Below are 24,579 nucleotides of genomic sequence, written 5' to 3'. Positions count from 1 at the left end.
CCAAATAAAATGGTCACTTAAATTATAAGTAAGATGCCGCTTAGCATTTCTTAATTAAATGAGTAAGAAATGTAAAGATAAGAAAATATAACTAAAATGTACACATATATAAAGTAACAAACTTCAGTCTCCACATAGCAATACCCATCAGCCACCACCTGATGTCACCGAGACAACAGTGATGTTAAGTCCACTGACTGATCGAACGCAACTGCATCACCAACGCCCTCTGCTGTCCGACAGGGCTTTGCTCTGTAACACTGAACATTAGTAAACTACATTTAACACCAAATTTGAAAACAGTAACAGCTTAATTGGGTCAAACATAAGAATCATGATTTTATTGTTTCTTTGATAAAAACAGATCACAGTACAGCATGCACACATTCCTAGCATTGGTCAAAAGAAAAACTGGTCAGATGTACTATTGCCTTGGAACATGGCATCATTCTTTAGCAGGCCAGTTAGGCTTTGTGTTCATTAGGTGAGGAGTTATACACCTACGCCGACATTCAATTGAGTGGAGTTTTGTTTTAGCCATTATTCTCTCTTTACAAACAATTTGCAGCCATTCACACACATTTTCATTGATGAGGAAAGCTGGGAAATGGCACTATGGACTCCCAAAAGGTGAAAAACAAAGACTTCAATAATTAATATTAATTAGACAAAAACCCAACATAAACAATAACTTGGTCCAATAAAAGTGCTTTCTGCAATTTAGAGAAGTAGCATAACACTGAGGAGTTTATAAACTATACAACAGAAATAAAACTTTAATATTACATATTGACATAACACATATAATAAAGGTTTTAGAGAAGAATTTCAAATAAAGAAACTCCAGAGGCAAAAATCTTAAAAGATGGTTCTACTTAGTGTTTTATATTAAATTTAATTTGGAACAGTTAACATATAGCATATACACATTCATAAACCCAGAACTGTGCTTCTATTGCCCATCCTGGAACATAGGTGGGCAAAACACCAAAACTCGGATTACCCTAGAATGTACGCTTTTGAAGCTATTACACATATGTACAAGGTCCATAATTACAAAGGCATTCAAAGAAAGAAATGACATTTTGGCACCAGGCACAGAATAGTAAATACATTATAACTAGCTAAAACCCACCCTAAAAAATAAACTGGCTGTTCTCACCCTTTAACGTGATGTCTTAACAACGTGAGATAATAGTAAATATGAATTTCAACTGGCTTAAAAAAAATGAATTAAAAATTTTACATTTGGCATAATTGTTGCTGGAAGAATAATAGAGGGGCAGGGGGTTGGCAGAGATCTGCCCCAGCAGACCTGACAGGAGGTTCTACAGTGCATTTCTGTCAAAAAGACAATCGGTTGCTCTTCCTGAGTGCTAGAAGTAAACAGGAACTGGAAAACATATTCATAGCTAAGATCGGGGTTGGGCCTCTGTACTATTTACACTGCTGCCAACTTTTGGATTGCTGGCCCCGCTCTTATGACAAATATACATTAGCCTCCCTGGTTCTGAATAGCGACATCAGTAGCTCAACTAATCCATTTTACCCACCGTGTCCTGAATTATCTCTGATTTATACATGGCTCTCGATCGTTGTGTGGCAACTGCTGCAGAGACCTGAACAATCATAGCATGCCAACTCTTCCTGAGAAGGGGTAAGGTACAAGAACCTTGACTAACTTTGGGGCGGGATGAACTGACTTCACAGTCACTCCTGATTTTACAGAAAAATCAGCAGTGAACCTGTTTGTGTCAAATATAGACCAAGGGCGGGATTATTGTTTTCCCCATTTTCCAAATAAGCGCTGCAAGTAGCAAAGTGCGCAGGATGATCCTACTTTTACACCTCGTTGATGGTGCGCTCCGAGGGCCTAAAGTTGATCGAACTGGACGATGACATGTAGAAGGATTGAGTTTTGCGATTCAGACGGGCACGCTTAGTGGCCACGCACAGGCTGCGTTTGCTGGAGGAGATGATCTCTGTGATGAATTTTTTGCAGTCCACACAAACCTCCATGGCAACCCAGTCCTCAGTTAGCTCTCTGGGCAGCTCTGGCTCATCTTCTGACCGCCCATCTTTGCTGCTACTACTGCCATGCTTGGACAACCTGAGGGCAAAGAGAAGCAATCGATAATCAACTTCGAAAGCATGGCATGCACATTGAATATGCTTAGTACTGTATAGATAATAAGACCTGGTAATTCTTAAGTAACCTACTTGTAAACGCTTCTGCGTAGGCTGTGTCTGCTGTGTCCAGAACCAAACGGGTGCTTCTCTGGCTCGGCAGGGGCAGAAGCTACAGTTGCCTCTTCTTTAGCCATAGTGCTGGGGCCCAGAGAGTAGATGGGCAAGGTGGAGTAGGGTTTAGATGGCAGCCTCATCTAAGGTACAGAAGCATAAAAAGTTACAAGAACTGCTTATTTATTATAGAAAACCTGACATTTAAACAGCCTGGGGGCATCAAAACTCCCAGATTCTATAAGATGTGTTCTGTTAAATATGCAAACTGACGTGTCTTCCATCTTAAAGATTATTTAGAGAAATGTCCTCATTGTGCTATTTGGTGTCATTGTGTGCACCACTCGGAACATGGACAAGAGAACACAGCTGCTATTATTAGTAGCAAGTTTAAAGAGCCGTGGAACCATCACCAACTTCCCTGGACTCGTCCACAATTGGAAAATTTACCCCAGGAATATAGGTTAAATGGAGGGAAAAAAAACAAGGAGAACCTCTAATGAAACAAAATGAGAGCTTAAATGGTAAGACACATCAGCAGTATTCACAGTTGAAGGGCACATTCAAACAAAACACAGAACACAATCCCCACTGTGAAACAGAGGCAGTTCAGTTTGCTACATCTGACAGAGTGCCTTGAATTGCCATGTAAAGAGAAGATCATCAAGCACCAGAAATGGATGAGAGGAAAACACTACACTGTTTTAAAGTGCTTCTACTACAGGTCCTGTAATTCAACCTCAATAGAAAGCGCCACATTGATAAAATTAAATGCATCTATTCTAATAAATATGCAAGATAACAGTAGATCTGTGAAAACTACTTTTGTTTTAGTTAGAGGTGCCAACACTTTTAGCCACATCTAGTCAGCAGCATCCTACCTTTCTGGAGCACTGCGAGCACACAGGCCTGTGGAAGATCAAAACAGTTTAAGTTAAATATTACCAACCACCTTGCTGCACTTCAATGGACTGATTCCAGGAGAGGTGATTCAATTTACCTTTTGCAGAACTGGCAAGTGTACGACCAGGTGAAGAGGGAGAATCTCTTAGTTCGACACGAAAAGCAAAGCTGGAAAGTAAAGCATTGGAACATTACATGCATTAGAATGACTGTTGCAACTCATCACACTGATTAAAACCAGACATCAACAGATGCTACGGGTGGCGTCTACCTTTCCTTTTTTGAGAGCGGTGTAGATGTCTTTGTACTGTTGAAACTTCTCCAGCTCAGCCTTGACCAGGACCTGTCTGATGTGCATCACCTCTTCCACTGTAAGAGCCAGACACTCAACTGGGTAGCAGAACTCCTCCTGGAAGAAATGAACACACTCCTCTTACAAACACAAGTAAAAGTGTAAAAGTAACAAAAAGTGATGCATATTTTGCCAATGATCCCATCACCATGTGAGTGTAGCTAAATGCATAAAACAGGCAATACAGTCAAACATAAAACACTTAATCCAAAGACCAAACATGCAGTGAGATGGTGAGGGTGAAAACCACAGTCCACTACATAAATAATGACGATGTAACACACCCAGATCCACATCTTCTCAATATCACTTTGCTTTGTTCAATTATTCTATTCACTTTAAATATAGTCCTGTGGTCAGGAATAAGGTTAAGAAAAGGCAGAAACACATTTCTAAATTTAGAAGTCCTCCCATTTAGCATAGTGAATTTTCTCATCTGCACTATTTATTCAGTTTAAGGCTAACAGAGTCTTTTCCATCCAAATTAATAATTCAAAAACACATTGTGTGGCCACATGATGTTGCAAGCTGTGGTCATACCTGGAGATTTGTTACATAACTGGAGTCATTTAAACTATAATTATATGTTATATACTATATATTTATGCATCTTTGACTTCAACTTAAAAAGGTTGATGCAATCACAATCAAACTCCACAGAAATGAAAATTGCTCAGGGAACTTCACTAATCATTTTCTCTCAGCTAGCTGGGATTAGAAAATGCAAGTGTCTACTGTGTTTACTGAATATAGTGCATCTTTGTATTTAAGCTTTTATTTAACTTCCACTGAGCTATTTTCAGTATGGCATGGATCCTCTGTTCACACAAATGGTCATGACACAAAGTCGCATTAATCTACAAACAAGGCTATTTGAGTACATAGTATTCTAGATGAGTTCCCCACACAGTTATGTGCTTTTGATTATATGCAGTAACAGCAACATACCGTGCCCTGAGCACCACCTGCTGTTTCCACCTGACCAGGAAACACAGGAAACAAGACATTTAAACAGCAGGTCCTTACATTCAAAAAGCTAACCGCATGCAGTGCGATTCATAAAATCTATTACAAGAACTCCATGAGATTGCTGAGAGGCTGTCAGTCAAATCATTATTTACAGCTAAACAAAACTAACATGTTTTGGAAGGACTCCAAACACATGGATGGCAATTCAATAGGTTATGGCTATTATTTCATTTCATATGTGGGATGATATTTAATTTCATCTCACGGTCAAAAAGTCATCTGATAGCATGAGCCTGAAATGAGGAGAGTTCATTGAGATGGCAGCCTTTGTCTCATGACTGTACTCTTTCTGCTTCATCATAAACACCAAGCATCACAGCTGATGTCTACTGACTGAACTGGTGAACTACATCTCACCCATCACTACAAGACTTTGTCAAAGCCTTTGCTTCATTGTGAATCGTCTACTCTCAGTTTGTTTACAGTTTTAATACAGAAATGTGTATGTTCAGCACATGTGCAGCACAAATGCCTCGAATATATTTTCGAATTGACTAATGGTGATGAATAGACAGGATGTTGGCCAAGTTACCTTGGCGCTGGAATCCGCCATCAGCTGCAGCATCACAGAAAACAGAAAACAACTGCAAGCAAGTCTTTAGGACTGAATGAGGTATGACTGCAACAAGATCTTACTGTTGTAGCATTGACTATAAAAGCCAACTCCTAACATCTACTGTATGTGGAAAGGTAAACCATGTTTGAACACGTGCTTGTATGAAAGAGAGAAAGAAAGAAAAAAAGGCATCTTATAGGACATAAGATTGAATAGGATGACTAGAAAACTCTGTTTATTACCACAAATAGGCTTAATTATTCTCATTAGTAAGATTCAAGAATACATGTTTTAAAGAAAACATGAAAATAAAGTTTGAAAAAATTACATATAGTATGACTAGTCTTTGTTAACCTCGATCAGAATTACAATAGCAGCACAATAAAAATGGCTAGCTGAAGCTAAAGCCCCTGGTGTAGCGCAAGTGGTCTGTCAATAATCATGCAAGTAGAGAGAATGAACCAATCCTCTTCATACAGTGGCATGTCCTGTGGTTTCAATTATACCGATCAACCTCACTAGAATCATACGACCAGCTCAGAGAACCAGTGACCTCATGGCAAACAAATGTCCAGTCACAGGACGAGAGGAAATTCAACAGATATATTGTACCTCCAGTGTTGTTGGCTCATTCAAATTAAATGCAGTGTTCACGTGTCGGCTTGCATTTAGTTATGTTTTTGGTACATTTGACTGAACAGATTAGAAACTGAAGGAGATTAATTATAGCAATAAAAAGAAAAATCATTTAATGTAAGTAATATCTTTAAATTATGTAGTAACAGCGTGAAGTTATAGAAACAATCCATACATTCATAATATGCAGGAACTTACCAAAGACTTGGAGCTCTGTCTGGAAGGAGGTGCAAAAGGGCGAACACTGGTGGGGGCCTCCTTCTCTATAGAGTGCCTCCTCTGTGGAGAATGATGCTTGTCTGGCTGTGGTTTTGCAGAAACAGACAGGAATTTTGGCTGAGCTGGGGGAAGAAAAAAAAAAAAGCACGCATGAAAATACAGGTTGTGATTGAAGTGTAGAAGAATGCAATTTATTAAACACATTCCAGCTCTTACCTTTATTCCCTACAACAGATTCAGGAGACGTGTCCTCCAGCAAAGACGTTGACATACTGGAGCTGCTCCGTGTGGGCTCCTCCTGTCAAACAGAATATTATAAATATTCAATACCATGATACAGACCACTTCAAAAATAATGTGAATGCTACATATATTTAAGAAAAAAAGCTCAAATTTGCAAAATAAATATTAACAAGTTGCTGTAAGATAATTTTAGCAATATGTCTGAATGATTTCAGTCTGAAGTTGCAGATAAATAATTAATGTCTTCAGAAATAAAAAAAATAAAAAACACACACCCACCCAGCTTATAATTTATTCATACAGTATGTGATTCACTGCTTTTGCAAAATTAATGAGCTTCAGTCGGGACAACAGAAATTAATATTAGGATATGATTTTCCTCTTGAGGAAACAGGGTTGCCTACTTCCTATATATTCTGTAATCAAACCTGTTAAATGTTCCCTTTCAAATCACTTAATAAAAGCAGCTGACACAACTACAAAGAGGTCACCATCTTAAAGAGTCAGCCAGTAGGAGTTAAACTTCCCTCACCATAAACCATCAAACACTTACATCAGATTCGGAGCTGTCCAGCTCAGCCAGCGTGGGCGCTCTGAGCAGCCTTTTCCTCTGGCTAAGCGGCTGCACTGCACCTTGACTGGATCCCATGGTGCCACTGGCCAGAGATTGGGTGCTGACAGCCAACTTCCTGGGTGCATCAGGAGTGTCTGTGGGTCAAAGGGGACAGGATAGAAGCTTTTGACAAACTGGTTTCTGTTTAAACATTATACGTGAACCATAAATCATTACAGACTGTGTTCTTATCACAACAGCTGGTCATCATGCTTCGTAAACCTTTTGACTTTGTATTCCAAAGACACATCATTTGTGATATATGATACCACAACATCAGGACAAACACACACACACAGGTTTTAAGAGTAAGATAAGCCGTCAAACATATGGTGATTACAACAGATGCCCCTCTAATGCTGGCTTTATACAATGAGATGTCGCCTGATGTGTAATTTACCTGAGCTACGGAACAAGTCCTGAGGGGTGCTGATGCTTTTTCCTGCGCCTGTAAAGCAATTGAGAGAATACATCCTTCAACAGGACCACACACACACACCCCATTCATATTTTCATCCCTACAAGCAGACTGGCACCACAGGGGGGGACTTGACATACACAAGCATCTGTCAGGACACGTATGAGCTGACATGGTGCTGTGTAACTTGGAGCTACACTCACACACATAGATGCTTTGTGCAAAGCTGGAAAGCACAGAGGGAGAGGTAAGTGAAGGAAGTGCCAGAGAAGCAGAGAAAGACGATGACTGCAGCCACAGACCAAAAGATTATTCCTGTGCATCCATTTGGATTATGGCCATCCTGTGAAATGTTATTTTATCCCTAGGCTGTTATCGGTCATTCAACAATTTATCTGATGTTGGCTGCTGACACCACTGTTATGCAATTTTTCATATTCCTCAATGAGAGGGGATTACAATGACAAGCAGGGCAGACTGGCTGCAGACAGAGTGTTGATCTATAATCTCAACCCATTGGCTCAGGCTCAATGTGTGTCCCTTATCACATAAACCAAGTATCTAAGTAGCTAAATCCAGAGCATATAAAGCACTGTTTAATTTATACCATTCCTAAAATATACTGTGTGAGCCTGCTCTTTTGAAGCAGTATGTTTGTATGTTGCTACTAGGCAGACCCTGATGTAACCCAATTTAACACCTTGCAAAACTGGGTAAATACCAAGATAACAACTTCACACAGGCAGAGATTATGTTGCACTGTGCTGCAGTCTTTTTCTCCAGGTACAGCAGGTGTGGGTATTATAATAGCCAGTAAGTGACAGTAGTGTGTCAAACACGTTCTACAACACAAGTGTGGGGAAAAAAGAAGGGTGTGTGTTTGAAACAGAAACAAGTGCTAACCCTAAAATAGCCTGGAATGAAACACAAGGAATAACAACAACAGGACCACACTAGGTGACTTTACCTGATGAGTCAAAACTGTGAGACATGCTAAGAGGCCGCATGACTGACAGAAGTGACCATGTATGGGGAAAACAAGAAAATGGAAGCAAATAGGAGAAAAGAAAACCATAAGAGTTAAAATGGATGCCAAAGTCAATTAAGTTTATAAAGCACATTTCTAAAGACAGGCTGAAAAGAACAATTTCAGAGAACCTGTACAGTCTCCCATATGTATAATTATGTAACAAATAATGAAAGTTACCCCCTTAAAGCCCTTAACAAGAAGGGTCTTTGTATACTGCACAGCAATATTATCCCCAACTGACCACTACATACCAGAAGGATTATCTACCTCCCATGCAATGCTTGCTTTTATGAAGAAAACCACAAAAGGCAGCATTACAGAACATGTGCTAGTGCAGGTCTGGCAAACAAGTAAAAGCTCCCAGTTCTTGTCAAAGTGATCCCTGTTCAAACACTATGACACTTCTGATTAAGTGAACAGATCACAGTAGGAAGAAAGCTTTTAGGGTAATCATTATGGATGCAGTTTAGAATGATTAAGTCATGGTTAATGGTTTCTGTCCTCAGTGGAGCAGTTGGGCTCATAAAAAGCAATCATGCAGAAAGTTAACAGCCATACTCAACCAAGATTAGAAACACCCAAAGCATTTCTTCAACTACAACAAATGGGTTTAATTTGATAGTCAATAGACAATACAATAATATATATATTATTTATAACATGTCTGTGTTGGTTTCTCACCCAGACGGCTTCTGCGGATCATGTCCGGTGATACAGGCCTGAGCTTTCTTTCAGCCTTGATGTCCTCCAGCAGTCGCTCATGGAGGCTCCTGGGTCGTGGAGGGTGGGGTTTCAGTTTACGGGCTGCAACCTGTCACAACGACCACAGCATTGAGATTCTGACCTTTTGATTGCATTGATTAAGTGTTTTTACAATGGTAACAGATTAGGATAGTAATTCTTGTATTGCTCGTTTTATAAATGTTGCAAACCTGAAATTTTGACGGAAAATACAAGAGGTGTCAGTAATGAACTAAATCTCATAGCTACAAAACGGTGTAGCTTCAAGCAATCATTAGATAACTTGATACTAAAAGTATTATTTAATGGATAATAGTATCTTGCAACAGGTTCATGATGCTGTACTGTGTGCTACTCACAGGGTTGAGAGGAGGTCGTGACCTGATGAATTCAAGAATGATTTCATGGGCACTCTTCTTTAACCTTGGCGGGATGTCTCCATTGACCTGGAATGACATTTGTCATCTTGTCAAATGTGATGCAAATACTCATTTGTTGAAAAAGTCCTGAAAAACTCCTTAAATGTCAGAACAGCAGAAACGTGTATTAAACCACTATTTTAGAGACAAGTAAGAAATCATATTATCATTTTATTAAAATGTAGGTAAAGCCATCTTGATTTGATTGTGATGTTTTAGTGTTGACAGAGGAAAAAAATAGCTAGACTTAAACAAATCAAGTGTAAAGAAATTCTCACCATGACTTTTCGCAGCTTGTAACGTTTAGAGCGGATGTCATCCATCAGCATTTCGTAGGGTGTGAGTTGGTATTCGGTGGGTAATGGGTTGTACTGACGTTCCTGAACCTTCTTTAACTTTACACCAGTTCGCAGGTCTCGCATCACCTGCACCCAGAACCGTGCCTGGCGGGAATAAAAATAATGTAAGTGTAGCAAACAGATGGTCACATAGTTACATAGTACAACATACAAGTGTTGCTTGCGGTAGTTGAGTAGCTATGCTTCTTACCCAGTCTGCATTTTGCAGCTCATTGAGGTCTTTAACCGGTTCCTCCTGAGTCTCACCTTCCATTCTTCGAAGGTTCTAGCCAAGAAAAGATGAGAAAAATGTAAAAACAGGAGGAACAACATTTTCTTTGTAAAGTCATGACATTCAAAACATGTAAAAAAGCATTCAAAGCATGGCCTGAAATAAATCTGGGGTCAGTGGGAAACCTGCCAAATTGACATAGCAGCCTGGTTAATTAATCAATGGATGTTGTTTCACAAGAGCATGTCAACATCTGTCCATATTCACACTGTACCGGGGGATAAACAGAAGTCAATAGCCAACTAATGACTGTCACTAATGAAGTCTGCTGAATCCTCATTGCACAAGATGGTTATTAAAAGCTCTGGTAGATTATTTCAAATGTCAAACAGGGTAGGTTTAAGCCCTTCTTGTTTACATATTATATATGTGCATCCTTTATCATTACTGACTTAGTGAACTGCATGTGGCAATCCTGGACATCGTTAACCAGTATTCTGCTGGCTGTTGACACATTATCCTCTCAGTTGAATGACTTCTTTAACGAAGGCATATATCTACTGGTTGAAGAGAATCTAATTATATTTTTTCTTTGTTATAAAAACACAACCAAACACTTATAAACAGATCTAAAATGGTTCTTGTTTCTGCTTTTGAAATAACTGATTTAAACTCAAGCTTTTAGATCAGAGAAAGAAAGCTTTAAGTTCTGGGCCAGCAGCTGCAGCTGCTTTTCTTCTTATCCATGTTCTTCATCCATACCTGTGTTTACTGCTGAAACACATTTTCTACCCAAGCATAATATTTTTTCCTTGGTCTAACTTTTAGCTTCTTAATATGCAAATAATTTATTCTATCAAGTTTTCCACACATTGGCTACCCAGGACTTTTTTCTTTTAACAATGAGTACTTGTTGACAAGTTATGAAACCACGATTTTCACAGCAAATGAAGGCTTCAGGTTATTTTTAGACTGTGTCCTCTTTGGATTCCCTGCCAACAACTCCTTGACAAACTGAAACAAAGATGTGATGAAAACCCTCATAATTTGTGAGCATGTGCTGAGTGTTACAGTGTATGGTTACCAATTAGCAGTCATCTGGTGGCATTCAGTGCAACAAGAAGTGCATTGCAGCCCCCATAACCTGGTGGTCCTCTCCTGTAAGCTCTTTAGATTGCTGTAATAGGGTTACGCTTGATTCTTTTGCCATATATTACATAAGGTACATGAATCGTGCCTTCTGCAGAAGTCACAGTGTACACATACTGTCCAGTTAAACTACTCTTTCTGGATAGCTATGGAGCAAGTCATGTGGTCACATTGTCTCCAATACCCAATTCAATCAGAACAAATACACACACAGTAAATTTAGAAGAATTTAATTTGATGTCTCTTTTAATTATTGTTTTTTATAATTTCAGGTTTAAAATTACAGTGTAACACGGTATTTCGTAGAAATAGTGTAACTGATTACACTTATGCAGATACCACATGTAAATTAGTCAAATGTTCTTAGGATGACTCATGGACAAAATTATGTGACTTTAGAAATTTGGATGAGTGATAATTGAAAGTCAGTGTTGGGATTTTGCATTATTTTTGAAAATAGTTTAGGTGACTCAGTTGATGTGCAGAGAGAGAGAGCTGCTCAACTGAGACTTGTCCTCAGCGGATTTCTCAATACTTCCAAAATTAAGAGATTAATACCTCCTTGGCACTCTTGATCTTCTCCAGAAAGGTTCGCAGCTCCCTGGTCTCAGCATAGAGAGCTCGACACACAGCCTGGTAATGACTGGGAGCATCTGATGGGCTGGGCAGGTGAGAAGAACATATCTGTAGAGGAGAAAGGAAATTAACCCTTATGACTGATCGGCATGATGATAAAGGCTGCTTGCCTAATTAATGACATCGTGGCTCTGCTTTTACCAACATCCTACCTTTTTTATCCTCTGACCTTATGATCATAAGCTTGCTTCTCTAACCTTTAGCTCACTGCCCCCTTGATTTTAGGGACAAAGAGGTAGAAGAGATCAACGCTGCCATCCATACAGTCATATCACTGGCTTGACTAATATGAAACAGTGCAAATCACAACATCTTGTGAACCTGATTGTCCAGTAACACCAACATTGCTCCACTAGCATCAGCCATGCACCATTTAAAGCTCTGACCCTTTAGGTATTTGACTGACTGTAATGATGACAAAAGGTGTTAGTCAAACGTGGAGGAGCTTTCAAATTACCTCCAGCAACAAAAAAAGAAGAAACCAGATGAATGACATTTTTCCACATTGTCTTGAAGGGCTTGGCAAAGCACAGGAATGTCTAATGTTTTTTTTTAATCATCCACTGACGAAGGATTCACATGTAGATGAAACCAGAGCAGTGAAAGTATTTACTGATGTGCCAAATATACTGCTGAATCTGTGGTTTCCATTGTTTCTGGTAAAAACAAAGATTTGATCTTTCTATCACAAAAACACGAAACTGTGCTGTTTGTTCACTGCCGTTTATGTAGTTTACACATTTCAACTAATACTGAGAAGGAGGCGTCACTAGTCCTGGCATCTTTTGTCAGCTTCATGTCTAACTGAACCATCACTGACCCAGCCTACCTCTGCGTGACAGAACAGCAAAATACAAATAAGGAAAGAAATCTGCTAGGCATGTGCAGTATCCAATGTATGAACCAACACAATCTAGTTTACACTGCAGAGAATTATAATTAGGGGCCAGGCCAGACATGCACTTGGTAGCATCACGTTTATAATATCCAATGATCGAGCTGTGAAAGTTTCTATGCCTATTCTCCAAATATACACGTGTTTATGTAGCTATAATTAGCTATATTCAGAGGCTACTTGGGGAAAGTACAGTGTGACAGCCACTCTCAGGGGAGTTTGTTTGAGGCTGAAGAGATGATAACATGTAGATTTACTGCTTTGTTAATAGGATAAGAAAAATATGTGTACACACCCAAGCAGGTTTTAAGGCATGAAGGGTTTTAAAACTCCAGATGTTTGTTGTGAAAACTTTAATGTCTTAAATGATTAAGTTATAGTAAGTTATTGTGGGGGTATTAAAGACACAGGCTCAATATTTAACAACCAAATCCAAACACTTTGTCACAGCTGACAAGTGATGAACTGTATTGTATGCTGCAACATTTTGAATGCACAAGGTATATTGAATGTGTGCATCTTAGATTTCACTGCTCATTTTGCGCTGAAGAAAAAAAAATATATATATTCTCTGCTGTTACACCAAATAACCTACCATCATGATGTCTTGATATGTGCGAATGCAGGTGACTGTGCCAGTGGTGGGAGCAGAGACAGTCTCCTCTTCCTCCTCCTCACACTCATCCTCCTCCTCCTCTGTGGCCTCATAGCCCTCATCAGGACAGGGGTCGCTCTCACTTTCTTCAGTGTTGGTCATCATGTCGATTAGGTGCTCCAGCGGTGGGCTGAGTTCTCGCTCCTCATTTTCTTTGAGGCCATAGTCCAGAGCTTTGTAGATCATGACACCCAGTGAGTCAATAACCTGTGGGACACATGTGATGTCTTAGACCGAAGAATAAACAAATCTTCTATGCTTCTGTGCAATAACTAAAATTATTTTTATTCAACTCGGTTTCTAGGATTAGGATTAGTTTTGTTTTTTTTTCTTTATAGGGGTATCGGACTGTAAAGGGCTTTACAGTTACATTCTCAAAGCTCACATTAAGACCAACTTCCACTGCGTCCCATTATATCAGATCACTTACTATATAAACTTTAAGAACAAAAACAAACAATCACAATTCTAGACATTTTAGCAGTTCTTCACCGTCATGGCTGCTCAGTGCCATTTTTCCTGTTTTGTTGTCAGCTGTAGGCATGGTGACTGGGATCACATTGTCAATTCATAAATATTCTGGTATCCACCCAACCATAACTGACAGTTACTAGCTTGACAGTTACACAAATATATTTGTTCTAACCGTTTTCTGTGGCACAGCGACACATCTTCATGGAACAATAACAATTTTATATCACCCTTGTCTTAGATAAACAACGGATAAACTAAATTCACCTGAACAGACAAGAAGACAGTTCATGTCCTCAAACCACAAGTGAAACAAGGCCACAGTGTTCCTCTAAACGACATAATTATTAACATAATCTGGAGATGATTCATTTTCATCATTGCTTCCCATCTTTAATAAGCAGCATATGACCCATCTTATTTAGAAGCTTTTCCCAACTCATCTTGAGGTCTCAAATTTCCACAGGTCTATGACAGGACAAACTTGTTCTTTCACTGTTGACATGTCCTCTCCTGACAATTTAAACCACTGCCCTCTGATCAACAAGTGTTGATATCGGGAATAAGGACTAATAATGGTGGAATAAGACACATTCTTCTTAAAGCTGACAGGGGAAGGTGGAGTGTCCTTAAAAATAGGGTGTGTAGGGCAGTCACTTCTTATTCAGTTAGTAAATGCAATTTCTTGAGAAAATATTTTCTAGATATTTTGTTGATCGTATTGTGCTATGTGACCAATAATCTAGTGTAGCCTACACACTACACACACAGTTCTCACTCAGCTTGCATGCCTTTGCTTATTGTTTTCTATCATATTGGTGGAAAAAAAGAGTTGTGAAACTGCTGTGGCTGTGTGCAGGAGAATTATCTATGTCCTTAATAGAAACTGTTTGTTTGTGCTTCTCTGCGGTTAGCTCACTCGCAATGCCGGACTGTTTTTGTGTTTGTAATGTGCTTAGGGTCTGAATGTTTTTAACAGACCGCGCCCACATATATCTGCACTTTACTGCAGATAAAAACTTTTGTTTTCTATTAAAGCATATAGTCAATCACTCAATGAAGTCCTACAACGTTTGAGTCACCTAGAGAAAAAGCTTTTGAACAGTGACAGCCCAGTGCTGCATTAAATTCTATATATTTACAAAAAAGGCAACACTGCAGATCTACATATACTGTATACAATGAGCTACACCCTTAAGCTATTTTACAGTGGCTTTGTTAGGGTAATAAAATTATCTGCTCAGTGCTCCGACAGCTGCTACAAACTGACTCATCACTGTACTGTATGTTCTCATGGAGAATGGAATGGAGCCACATTGTTGAAAAAGGGAGGTGTCCAAATAACAGTGTTAATGTGTGTGAAGCTTGTGGTAACAGGTATTCCTGCCCGTGTTTGGGTTTGGTGCAAGGGAGCAGCAGGTACCTGGCTGTGGAGTCTGGGAGTGTACCACGCAGAAGGGAAGGGTGTTGACTGAGCGTGCTTGGGCTTATGACTTCAGCAACTGAGGCGAATAATCATTACATAACTGGTATGACATATAGACGCCCTAATTTTTCAGCAGGTGCCATTAAAATGTGCCTTTCAGTTAGTTTCTGCCTGAGTTATCCTCCTTAAACAGTGCATTTTAAATCAGTATCCAATGCTGTAGGCCCTTAACTACATGACATTTATATCAAGTTATTTCACAGTACACCACCTGACCTACTATAAACTATGACCTATTGCTTTATCTGTATCTACTAACAAGGTGGGGGATTATTCCAACAGTTTGAAGGAGAATATTTTATTCTAGTCAAAGGGCTGACTGAAGTACAGTATGTCTTTGTGCCAGTTATTTCTCAATATATAATTAGAAACTGAGATTGTGGTTCCCTTATTTATTGATAAATATACCTGTCAGTTTTATACGTTTTATCTTAAAATACCATGAAAGTAGCTTCCCCAATGCTAACCTATTGATCCTATTTTTTCTGGACAAAGATCAGTTTTATACCGTTATCATTTAACAGCCATCTCTGGTGCAGCTGATAATCCTGTTCCAGGGCTAAAATAAACATCCTATTTCTTCGTGTCTTATGTAACTTCATAATCCATCTGTAGGACAACGTGCACTATAGTAGGTGGCAGATACTGAATTGAAAGACAGCACAGGGGGGCTCCTTCATTGGTCACATTGGTTCAAACAATTATACTGGACCACATGCAGTAAATAAACAACAATTAAGTGCAGAAAATCTTCTTGCATGCATGTCTAATCTAACCAGTTGCATTAAACTATATTTTCAATTAATAATTTGCTATTCTGGAAAGGAATGGCTAGATCACGCTAACAGTTACTATTTTTATTAAATATATTACCAACATGGAAATGTTTGGTAATAATTAACTGCCCAGTGCTTCAACAGTAGCTTGCACACAAACACTCACTGTTCATTAATCAAATTAGTGTGTATAATAATCTGGTGTATATCATCCATGGTTTAGGCACTCTAGAGTATAAACAATGACAACTTGGACTTAATGTGCTAAATACAGAGTGAAGACAAGACATAAATAACTAAAAAAAAGTTATAATAAAGTCAAGTAAAGCCTGGATCACCCTACAGCTTCAGTTTCTTCTACCAAGCATTGACCATATGAGTTTATACCAGAGGAATGAGGAAGAGGCATAATAAGTATCGGTAGCCATTACCCAGACAGACTGAGAGACAGAACAGGAAAGATGAAAAACTCTGCTCATTTTTTCAACTATGCATCACAATATCATATGAGGTCTTGTGACTCAGTGATGAGGCAATGAGACAAAGGAGAGGAGCAGCAGGAGGAAGTAGAGGGAACAAGTATAAACTGTTGGGAAACTGTCATAAATTCCATTGCTGGGTTTCAGGCATAGACTGAAACGACTAATTGCTACAGGCTCTACCCAGGATAAGTGGAAGCATGCCACAGTGAATAAAACACACTTATGTTTCCATCAGTAAGGTTTTAGCCAACCGCAGGTAATACAGAAGTCACCCACACTTTCAAATACATATTAGTAATGTAGCAGGCTGAGTCATCTGGGCATCCAAAAATAAATAACATAACGATTGTCACTGAGGATAAATTCAGTTTCTATACTGACATAGACTGACCCATTTCCCATAAAACAACCAGAAACCTCCTGAAAAATAAGAATCTGCAACTTTTCCCATGCTCCACAATACGCCACAAGACACCACCGGATGACATCATTGCCAGAGGTAAGAAATGCAGCTTTCCAACAATGACTTGTTTTATACGAGAGAAACCCCTTTTTCCCATTAAGACATAGAGAGAGACAGCATTTAGATAATCAATGACGAAGACGAGGAGAATTTTTTACTCATGAATAACCTTAGTCTCCTGAGACAGAGAAATTGTGACCAAATAATAATCACTTTTTCACATTTCCTCTTGTATACACACACCGTTAGCACTTTGATGATTTCCAGCCAAGGCAACAAAAAAGCTTAAACAACATTAGGATTAAAAAAAAAAAAAAAAGATACTTATTCCCGGTTGTATAAGCTAGCTCATTAAACAGGGGACGAGTCAGTGAATCAACCAACACACAGATGGGCAAAGAATGAGTTGTTTGTGTTAAAGAGCACCATAACACTTACACATGCACAAAAAAGACACACACACACGCACGCACATGCAGGCGTATGTGCTGTTGAGTCCAGTAAAAAAATTAATTTATACAGAAGTTTATGACTATTCTTAACTTTCCATTAATTGTTATTGAACTGTCAACATTTATTTTAGTTATTAAGCCAAAGCACAAATCTAAACTGTTGCAGACTGCAGCAGCTGCCGTGACATTATTTTTTTTAGGTCTGACTAAAAAACAATCCCACTCTTGACTTTTGCACTTGTAGCCCAAGGCATCACTGTGGCCACCCGAGTTCACAAAGCAGTCAGATAAGCAGCCTTCATCTTTTCTGCAGCAGTGGGGCAAAGTCATCACAACACAGACAGTTACATAAGCAGAGTTAAATCTAGAGGTCTTTCTCTGCAGGAGCGGATGCTCAGCATCCCTAGTTCATAGTGACAAAGAACATAATGCTGTTCTTTCAAATCTTCTTGTCAGAAGCTGTAAAGTTTGCTTTCTGTGAAGTCAACCAGAATTTGCTGAGAACTAAATATTTTGTCCCAACTTTGAATGGCTTCTAATGACCTGGAATGCTGTCAGGATGCATCTGTGGCTTTAAAGGCAGCTTCTATTACAGATCATACACACATTTGTCTTATCCCAAAAACTATGGCAGACTCTAGCTACTGTAAAACATCTGTGGCAAAAGAGCTGGTAACTTTAAGAACTTGACAGACTGAGATGGAAATTCATCTCACACGTGACTGGACCAAGACAAAAACAGAGAAATAAGTTTATTCTGTTGTAGATATAAACAGAATAATAATAATAATAATAATAATAATAACAGAAAAACTGCACTACTGTGGCTTTGTTCAGACTGTGAATATGTATGACATGTAACCGCACTGTAACACTAGCCGAATGGATGCTTTTAAGTGGAGCTGTCAATGTCCCAAAAACTAGTTCATCGATTAGGATAAAAGCAGAATGTAACATAATGAGGCCACTGGTACATATCATACTGAGATCAAACTGGGTGCCACTTATAGCCTCCAGTGACTGAAATGAAGAGAAAGAACGACAACCACTGCACAGCCACACACACTCAGAAAATAAACATTTAAACCTCACAGTCACAGATTTTCCTTTAAAACTAGGAAGAACAGATCAATGGGTTCACTAAGTTAGAAACGGTGTATAATGTGTCCATACTATTTGGAGTTAAACACATAAACTTTACAAATATTTGCAGGAACAGACTGCATCACTGAAAACTGAAGCCCAGCCTATTAGGATCCATTTCCAAATCTAAGGCTTTACCTCGCGTGTAGTGCTGGCAAACTAATGGTCTTGGGTCAAAATTAAGCTACAGAAACCTAAGCAGACCTGGCAAACTGGTGAACTCATAATAGGATACTACAACTAATCTCACCTTAATCTTCAAGTGAGGAGAAACTGGGTTAAGCTCGTCCTGAAGGCTACAACTGAAGGTGCATGTCTCATAAATTATTTTCTTTCAGGAAATATTTTCAGGAAATATTTCCTGTTCACCACAAAGATAACAATGCACCATGACCAGTTCAAATGTAAATAAAATCCGTACCTTTGGTTTTGATTTTACATAATTAACAATAACCCAAACACAGGTTCCATGATGTGAGCAAGGAAAAGTGGGTCAACTCCACACAAGTGATTGGCTCCACAAGACTCAAGTGCGTAGAATCAGACGAATGAGAGAAGGGTACAGGATGACAGGTCAGCTGGCTGACTAACTTAGACAAGAGGCAGAGACACAACAAACACACAAAGCCAAAACCTAACAGGACTATGGCCAAAGTGTGCGAGCACTGCCATGCATATTGTCAACAATTAAAAGGATAAGACTGTGTTTGATATGATATTTGTCCCATATTGCACACCCCTAGCTTAAACTATGTATTAATAAATGAGAATTTAAAAAGAAAACAAAAACATTTTTTTTTAAAACAAGGTGTGACCTTACAACTATTGTGTAAGGCATATTTCCAAGAAATCAATAAGGCAAACACACCCTGTTCAGGTTTGGTTCACGGCACATTTTAAGTAAAGCTAATCACGCAAGGAGCAAGTCAGCATCAACTACTAACAGCAAAGGTAAGGTAAGCAGATGAAGATAAGCAGGAAGGTGACTATATGAGGAGGGAAAACAGCCGTGCTCATCATTTCCACATGAGCATCAGTTAAACCATGGGATTTCATCCATGTTATGCCTGTCCACTGAGTCATGCAAAAGCACACACATACTATGCATACCAGGGATCATATGAATTACAAGGCAAACATGAAGGACCATCTGATTGCTCAGAATTCACAGGACTCTGTGTAATTACTCTGTGTACACATAATAAATCCTAGATAGGCTTCTCCTCCCAGGGTTAGAGACAGACGCCACATGTCCTCTTCACGTGGTTTTGGTGCTGATGTTTCAGTGTATATTACTGAGAAGAAAAACAAAGATGTGCTCTCTTCTAAGTGCTTCTTTTGCATTAGAGCACAGCACAAACAATAACTTACGAACAAAGTAGAGAGTGCTATTTGTACGGCGCTCACTCCCACTCACTCGTGTTTAGTGCATCACAGGTCAGGACTTAATACCTGGGAAAACACTTAGATAAGAATTTCACACTTTCTGTTATATTTGGATAGGTAATAATTCCATCTATGAATACAAGATGCTGAATGTTATGATCATTTTTTGCGTGTATGTCTACACAAACAGAAGTGTGAATACAAGAAAGCAGCTCCCATCTGTGCCTCTTGAGCATATTTACATTTTGACTCTGCTGATGTGATAGACCAAGCAGATTTCTACCAGTTCCACCAGGGAGGAAATTGGAGCCTACACAAGACGATACAACACTTTTCACCAGTGTGGATAAGTTAATGTCAATTAAGATGTCTCCCCGACATTGAATAAATGTAGAGGAATTGTTTTTCTTAAGGCCAGTGTCAACAATATTGCAACACAGCAGCCACACCAGCCTATTTGTGGCTACTAATAATGTCAATGGTGGGCAAACTGTGAAAACAGATTTTGAAACACTTCTATCTGTGTTGATGTGTTAAATGAAGTAACTAATGCATAACAGCTGCAGAGTGAAAACAAATCTGAAATCTTAATACCCTGAACAAGTTTTTTTTTTAAAAAAAGGAAGGTTATAAAATCATTCAACTGTGGCTAATGAAAAATCCACAAACCTAGGCTGCCAGCATTCACTGAAAAGAAAAACTAATTTTCTAAAACTGAACTCCTGAGTGAATAAGGAGACTGTGATGTGAAACTCACCTCTAATGAAGTGGGGGCCGATCTGTATTTATCTGTAATGACAGAACAGACAGGAAAATTACTTTCTTACTTTCAAACACTGAGGATAGCCACCATTAGATCACCATTTATTTTGCAAGTAGTTATCAGTAACTTATCAGTATCAAGCAAAGCACACCCCTCAATTATTTAGGTTCATGTACTGCAAAATGACGCAAGGCATTAAGTGAATACACACACCTCATACAGCATTACACAACATCAAATATTAATTCACGTGTCTGGATTAGAATTGAGACTAAATGTAACCACATGAGGAGCTAAAAAGCTCAATTAGTCGACATCACTGCAGTTGAGTGTCAATCCAGTGAGTGAATAAACAACTAGGTTTTCACTGCAATGTAAAAACCTGCCTCTTGGGTCTGACTAACGTAATATTAGCCTTCATGGTAAACCAAACATATTCTTAAAAATGAAAAGAATTCCAAGAACTTAAACGGATGGGGAAAAACTCTTCTTCAAAATACTTTGACTTTGCCCTTACTGGACAAAAGATGAAACAGATAAGCAATCTTATCTCTGCCCTGGCGGTGGAATTTTGACACACCTGTCAGATCAACTTTTTAATTAAGCGTGCAAAAAGCATGCGGAAAGAACATCTTCCCTAAACTGAACAATAACATACATTTACTTACATTTTTTTTATTAAGAGAATCATAAGCAATTTGTAATTTGGACAGTGAAAAAGGTCACTATGAATTAAAAAAAAAAAAAAAAAAAAAAAAAAAACTTTGATCCACTAACACTCATCTGAGAAACACTAGAACCTCCGTTTGTCCCAGCCAGGTAGAGGTGGCTTAGCCATGGCCCTTTTCTTTCCAAGGGCAAGTAAATTACAGATGGCATATTTGGAGCAGTGACTATTCAGCTACTGGAGTAGAGTGGGATACACTTGGGTGGATTATGTTTATTATACCCATCTTTGGCATGAGATTTAATAAACAAATATAGAAAAAGCATGTTTCAAACATGAAACCCATGAAATGAGACCAAATTAAATATGTGGATATCATTTGTTTAAATACTGCATGCACAAACATACAAAAAAAAAATTTGTACGTTAAATTTTCTGTACCTAACGTATGAATCACTGAATATATTGGAGTAAACAAGTCTCATCTGCAGCATTCAGGCTTTGCCATGCTCCATGTGAATTGATCCGACTGCAGCAGAATGTTTGTGTATCTTCCATCAATTGAGTCTAAAATAAGACTTGACTTAGACTCTGCTACAACATCTACAAAGTCTTAATACAAAAAGATTTTAGCCAGAGAGGTTGTAGATTGTTGTGTCGCTGGGGTGCTGGCCAAATTACGCCACCCTGTCACAGACTTATGTGCAGGTCATACATGGATTGCATAAGCATCGATTTCGTGCTGGGGTAGTAACCTCTTAAACTAGCCGCTGAGCTAATGGAAGCTTAATAGGTCTCACGTCTCCCTCATCGCCAGGCCTAATAAGAATCAGGACAGGGCCAAGCTGTCCCAAAAATACCTCTGCCACAAGCCAGAAAAACAGCTAAGGACTCTCCCCATAATCTTTAAAATCAACTGCAGTCAGAGTTTTAAACCACATTTGTTCCATTTCTAGCACTCAGCAGTATTGAATTTGTTTAATTTGAACGAACATGTGGCAAAACTGGTTAAATAAGGCAAGATGAAGGACAGCTGGGCAAAGAGGTTAGCTCAAGAGAGGGACAGAAGAAGAAATAAACACAGCGGGGGAAAATATGAACAAAGGTGGCTAATTGGTTCCCAGGAGAAATAGGACATGAGCTTCAGGCCTGAGACACTAGCGCCTCCTCCTTACATATTAATGGAACGTAGGAATGCATTTAAAAGGGTAAAATGCTGACATTATGTACATCTCTCTGCAGGCCTGAGGTGGTGTATATGAATAAGAAATGCTGGGACATTGCCAGGTCCCAGCTGTTCTTAGGACACAAAGTTGTGTCGGTTTTCAGCACAGCCATCAAATCTGGGACTGAGTGACACAAGATTTACCTACGACACCCAGGACAGTGTTAGTTTTCCCAACTACTTGGATACTTTCAGCATGTATTCTAGGTGTAAATCTCTGACTTTATTAAAACAAAGACCAGACAACAGGACTGGAATTACTTGACATACCTGCGGACAATGAACTGCCTATTCCTGTCCATGAGGTCACAAAAGGCAAAGTAGAGCCTCACCTGAAGATTACTTCCATTAGAGGCTCATCACTACATCTAACGAGATGTCAGAAAATAGTTATATAATAGTCAATAACCTAATCAGTTGATCTATTATTTATCATATTCGTGGGTGCAAGTACCTGGATTTCCATGCCCAGAACTGTGTGGATCTACCACGGTATGCAGTCCACATTCATTCTTTTGTGTTTAACATCCCCTTTAGGTGACTGCAGACCACACAGAGCACCTGCTTTTGGATCACTGGATCTCATATTCCCTGGACATTAATATCCACACACAGATGGGGCTGTTAGCACTAATATGAGTCAGCTCCCTGACTTTTTGCCAGCTTCTTTCACGGTGGCATGATGAATGATGCTGGCTTTATTGCGTAGCTTTGGACTGGGCCCCAAGGTGCTCTGCACTTTGTATCCATCACATTGTTCATTGTTTACTGGAGCTAAGTGACCTCTGCAGGAGCATAAAATCAAACTGTCATTCTGGACGAGCTTTGCTAACACTCCAGTTTGACTCCAGTGGTAATATGAGCCATGTTTACAAAGTAAATATCGGACACTGTTGTGAGGAGCCCGTTTGTTAATAACTACTACCATAGCCTTCTTGGTTTGTCGGGTTTCCAGCAGCTATGCTGTGATCTATGATTTTATTACCAACCGCGGCATCAGGCGTCTGTAAACAAATTCGACACATGGCTGGAAGCAGCCACAACAACATGGCTTCTTTGTGAGGATGCTCCACTCGCTCGGCCTGCGAGGGATGTGACAGAAAACGCATCACTGTTGGCAGCCTGTTGAGATAGCAGGGTCTGTCGTTTAACTGCGCAGTTACTCAGACTAAACCCGTGTTCCCCACACCTGGCTGGCCTCGCTTCGTTTACCTGTACCGTCTTCAAAGTGCTGTTTGACAGTCCCGTCTCTCCCGATCCTCACATCCCCGGGTCCTTCAATCCTCCTCGGATAGTCGACCGCTGCGGCGCCGGGAGACCTGGAGCTTTTCCTCCGGTGTTTCTGCGCTAAAGTCCGACAACATTGATAACACACAGCCCACGCCTGCTCCTCGTTTATCGGCTGGCTGTAAAGTGACAGGATGTCTTCCAGGGAGATCTCGTCGGCTCCGTCGCCGCAGTCCATGTCCACGTCCCCAGCGTTCAAATCGGCGGCGAAATCCCGGAGAATGGTCGGCGAAGTCAACATCCCGTCATCAGTCCCCGGTCGTTTAGCCATCCTCACATCCTTATAACCACATGACTTTAAGGGGGAAAACGTGTCTAAATTTGTCTTAAAGTGTCTTAAAACCAAAGAGCTCCTCGCATCGGACCGTGAGCTCACTCAGCACTCATCTCCCGGTGTGAACGAGGAGCTCCAACGGCTGCTCCTCTATAAATGCGCATGTCTGCTGGTCAGCTTCAAACCGGAAGTCGTCATTTAGTATCATAAACAATTTCAAATATGTCTGAACATATGGACTAATAGCTGTGTGTTAATATAATAATATTTAAAAGACAACAACTGTAATAAAATCAGTAAGGATTAGCATTTCACAAAGGTAAGGGATGGAAAAATATCATGTAATGTGGGTTTGGTTGAGGAAAATAAGATAATTCATATTTAAATGTAGGTTTTTAA

General features: G+C 39.4%; 1 protein-coding gene across 2 annotated transcripts; it reads right to left on the bottom strand.

The window, feature by feature from the left end:
- Positions 1 to 314: 314 nt before the first annotated feature.
- On the bottom strand, positions 315 to 24,335 carry spire1a (spire-type actin nucleation factor 1a). 2 transcript variants are annotated; one of them, XM_026348669.1, is made up of 18 exons: positions 23,832 to 24,335; positions 20,722 to 20,753; positions 13,246 to 13,512; positions 11,678 to 11,803; positions 9,950 to 10,024; positions 9,679 to 9,843; positions 9,341 to 9,427; positions 8,922 to 9,051; positions 7,193 to 7,240; positions 6,733 to 6,887; positions 6,153 to 6,234; positions 5,916 to 6,058; positions 4,445 to 4,474; positions 3,416 to 3,553; positions 3,242 to 3,312; positions 3,123 to 3,150; positions 2,221 to 2,384; positions 315 to 2,110 (listed from the first exon to the last, which is right to left on the bottom strand). In XM_026348669.1, the coding sequence occupies exons 1-18, from the start codon at positions 24,175 to 24,177 to the stop codon at positions 1,843 to 1,845; spliced, it is 2,355 nt and encodes a 784-aa protein (XP_026204454.1). In that variant the 5' UTR covers positions 24,178 to 24,335; the 3' UTR covers positions 315 to 1,842. The 2 variants fall into 2 exon arrangements, with proteins under 2 accessions (XP_026204454.1, XP_026204455.1); XM_026348670.1 differs by lacking the exon at positions 4,445 to 4,474.
- Positions 24,336 to 24,579: the final 244 nt, after the last annotated feature.

Source organism: Anabas testudineus, chromosome 11, assembly GCF_900324465.2.
Source record: "Anabas testudineus chromosome 11, fAnaTes1.2, whole genome shotgun sequence".
Taxonomy (NCBI): domain Eukaryota; kingdom Metazoa; phylum Chordata; class Actinopteri; order Anabantiformes; family Anabantidae; genus Anabas; species Anabas testudineus.
The sequence above is the reverse complement of the archived record's forward strand: the minus strand, read 5'-3'. Positions and strand labels throughout refer to the sequence as shown.

What these genes read in the sequence shown, in the direction of transcription:
- spire1a (XM_026348669.1), bottom strand. Translation starts at nt 24,177, where the DNA reads ATGGCTAAACGACCGGGGACTGATGACGGGATGTTGACTTCGCCGACC. An exon ending in AGATCAAGAGTGCCAAGGAG is followed by an intron (nt 10,025 to 11,677) that starts GTATTAATCTCT and finishes TTTCTTGGCTAG; the next exon opens with AACCTTCGAAGAATGGAAGG. An exon ending in ATCTGTTGTAGGGAATAAAG is followed by an intron (nt 6,059 to 6,152) that starts GTAAGAGCTGGA and finishes TTCTTCCCCCAG; the next exon opens with CTCAGCCAAAATTCCTGTCT.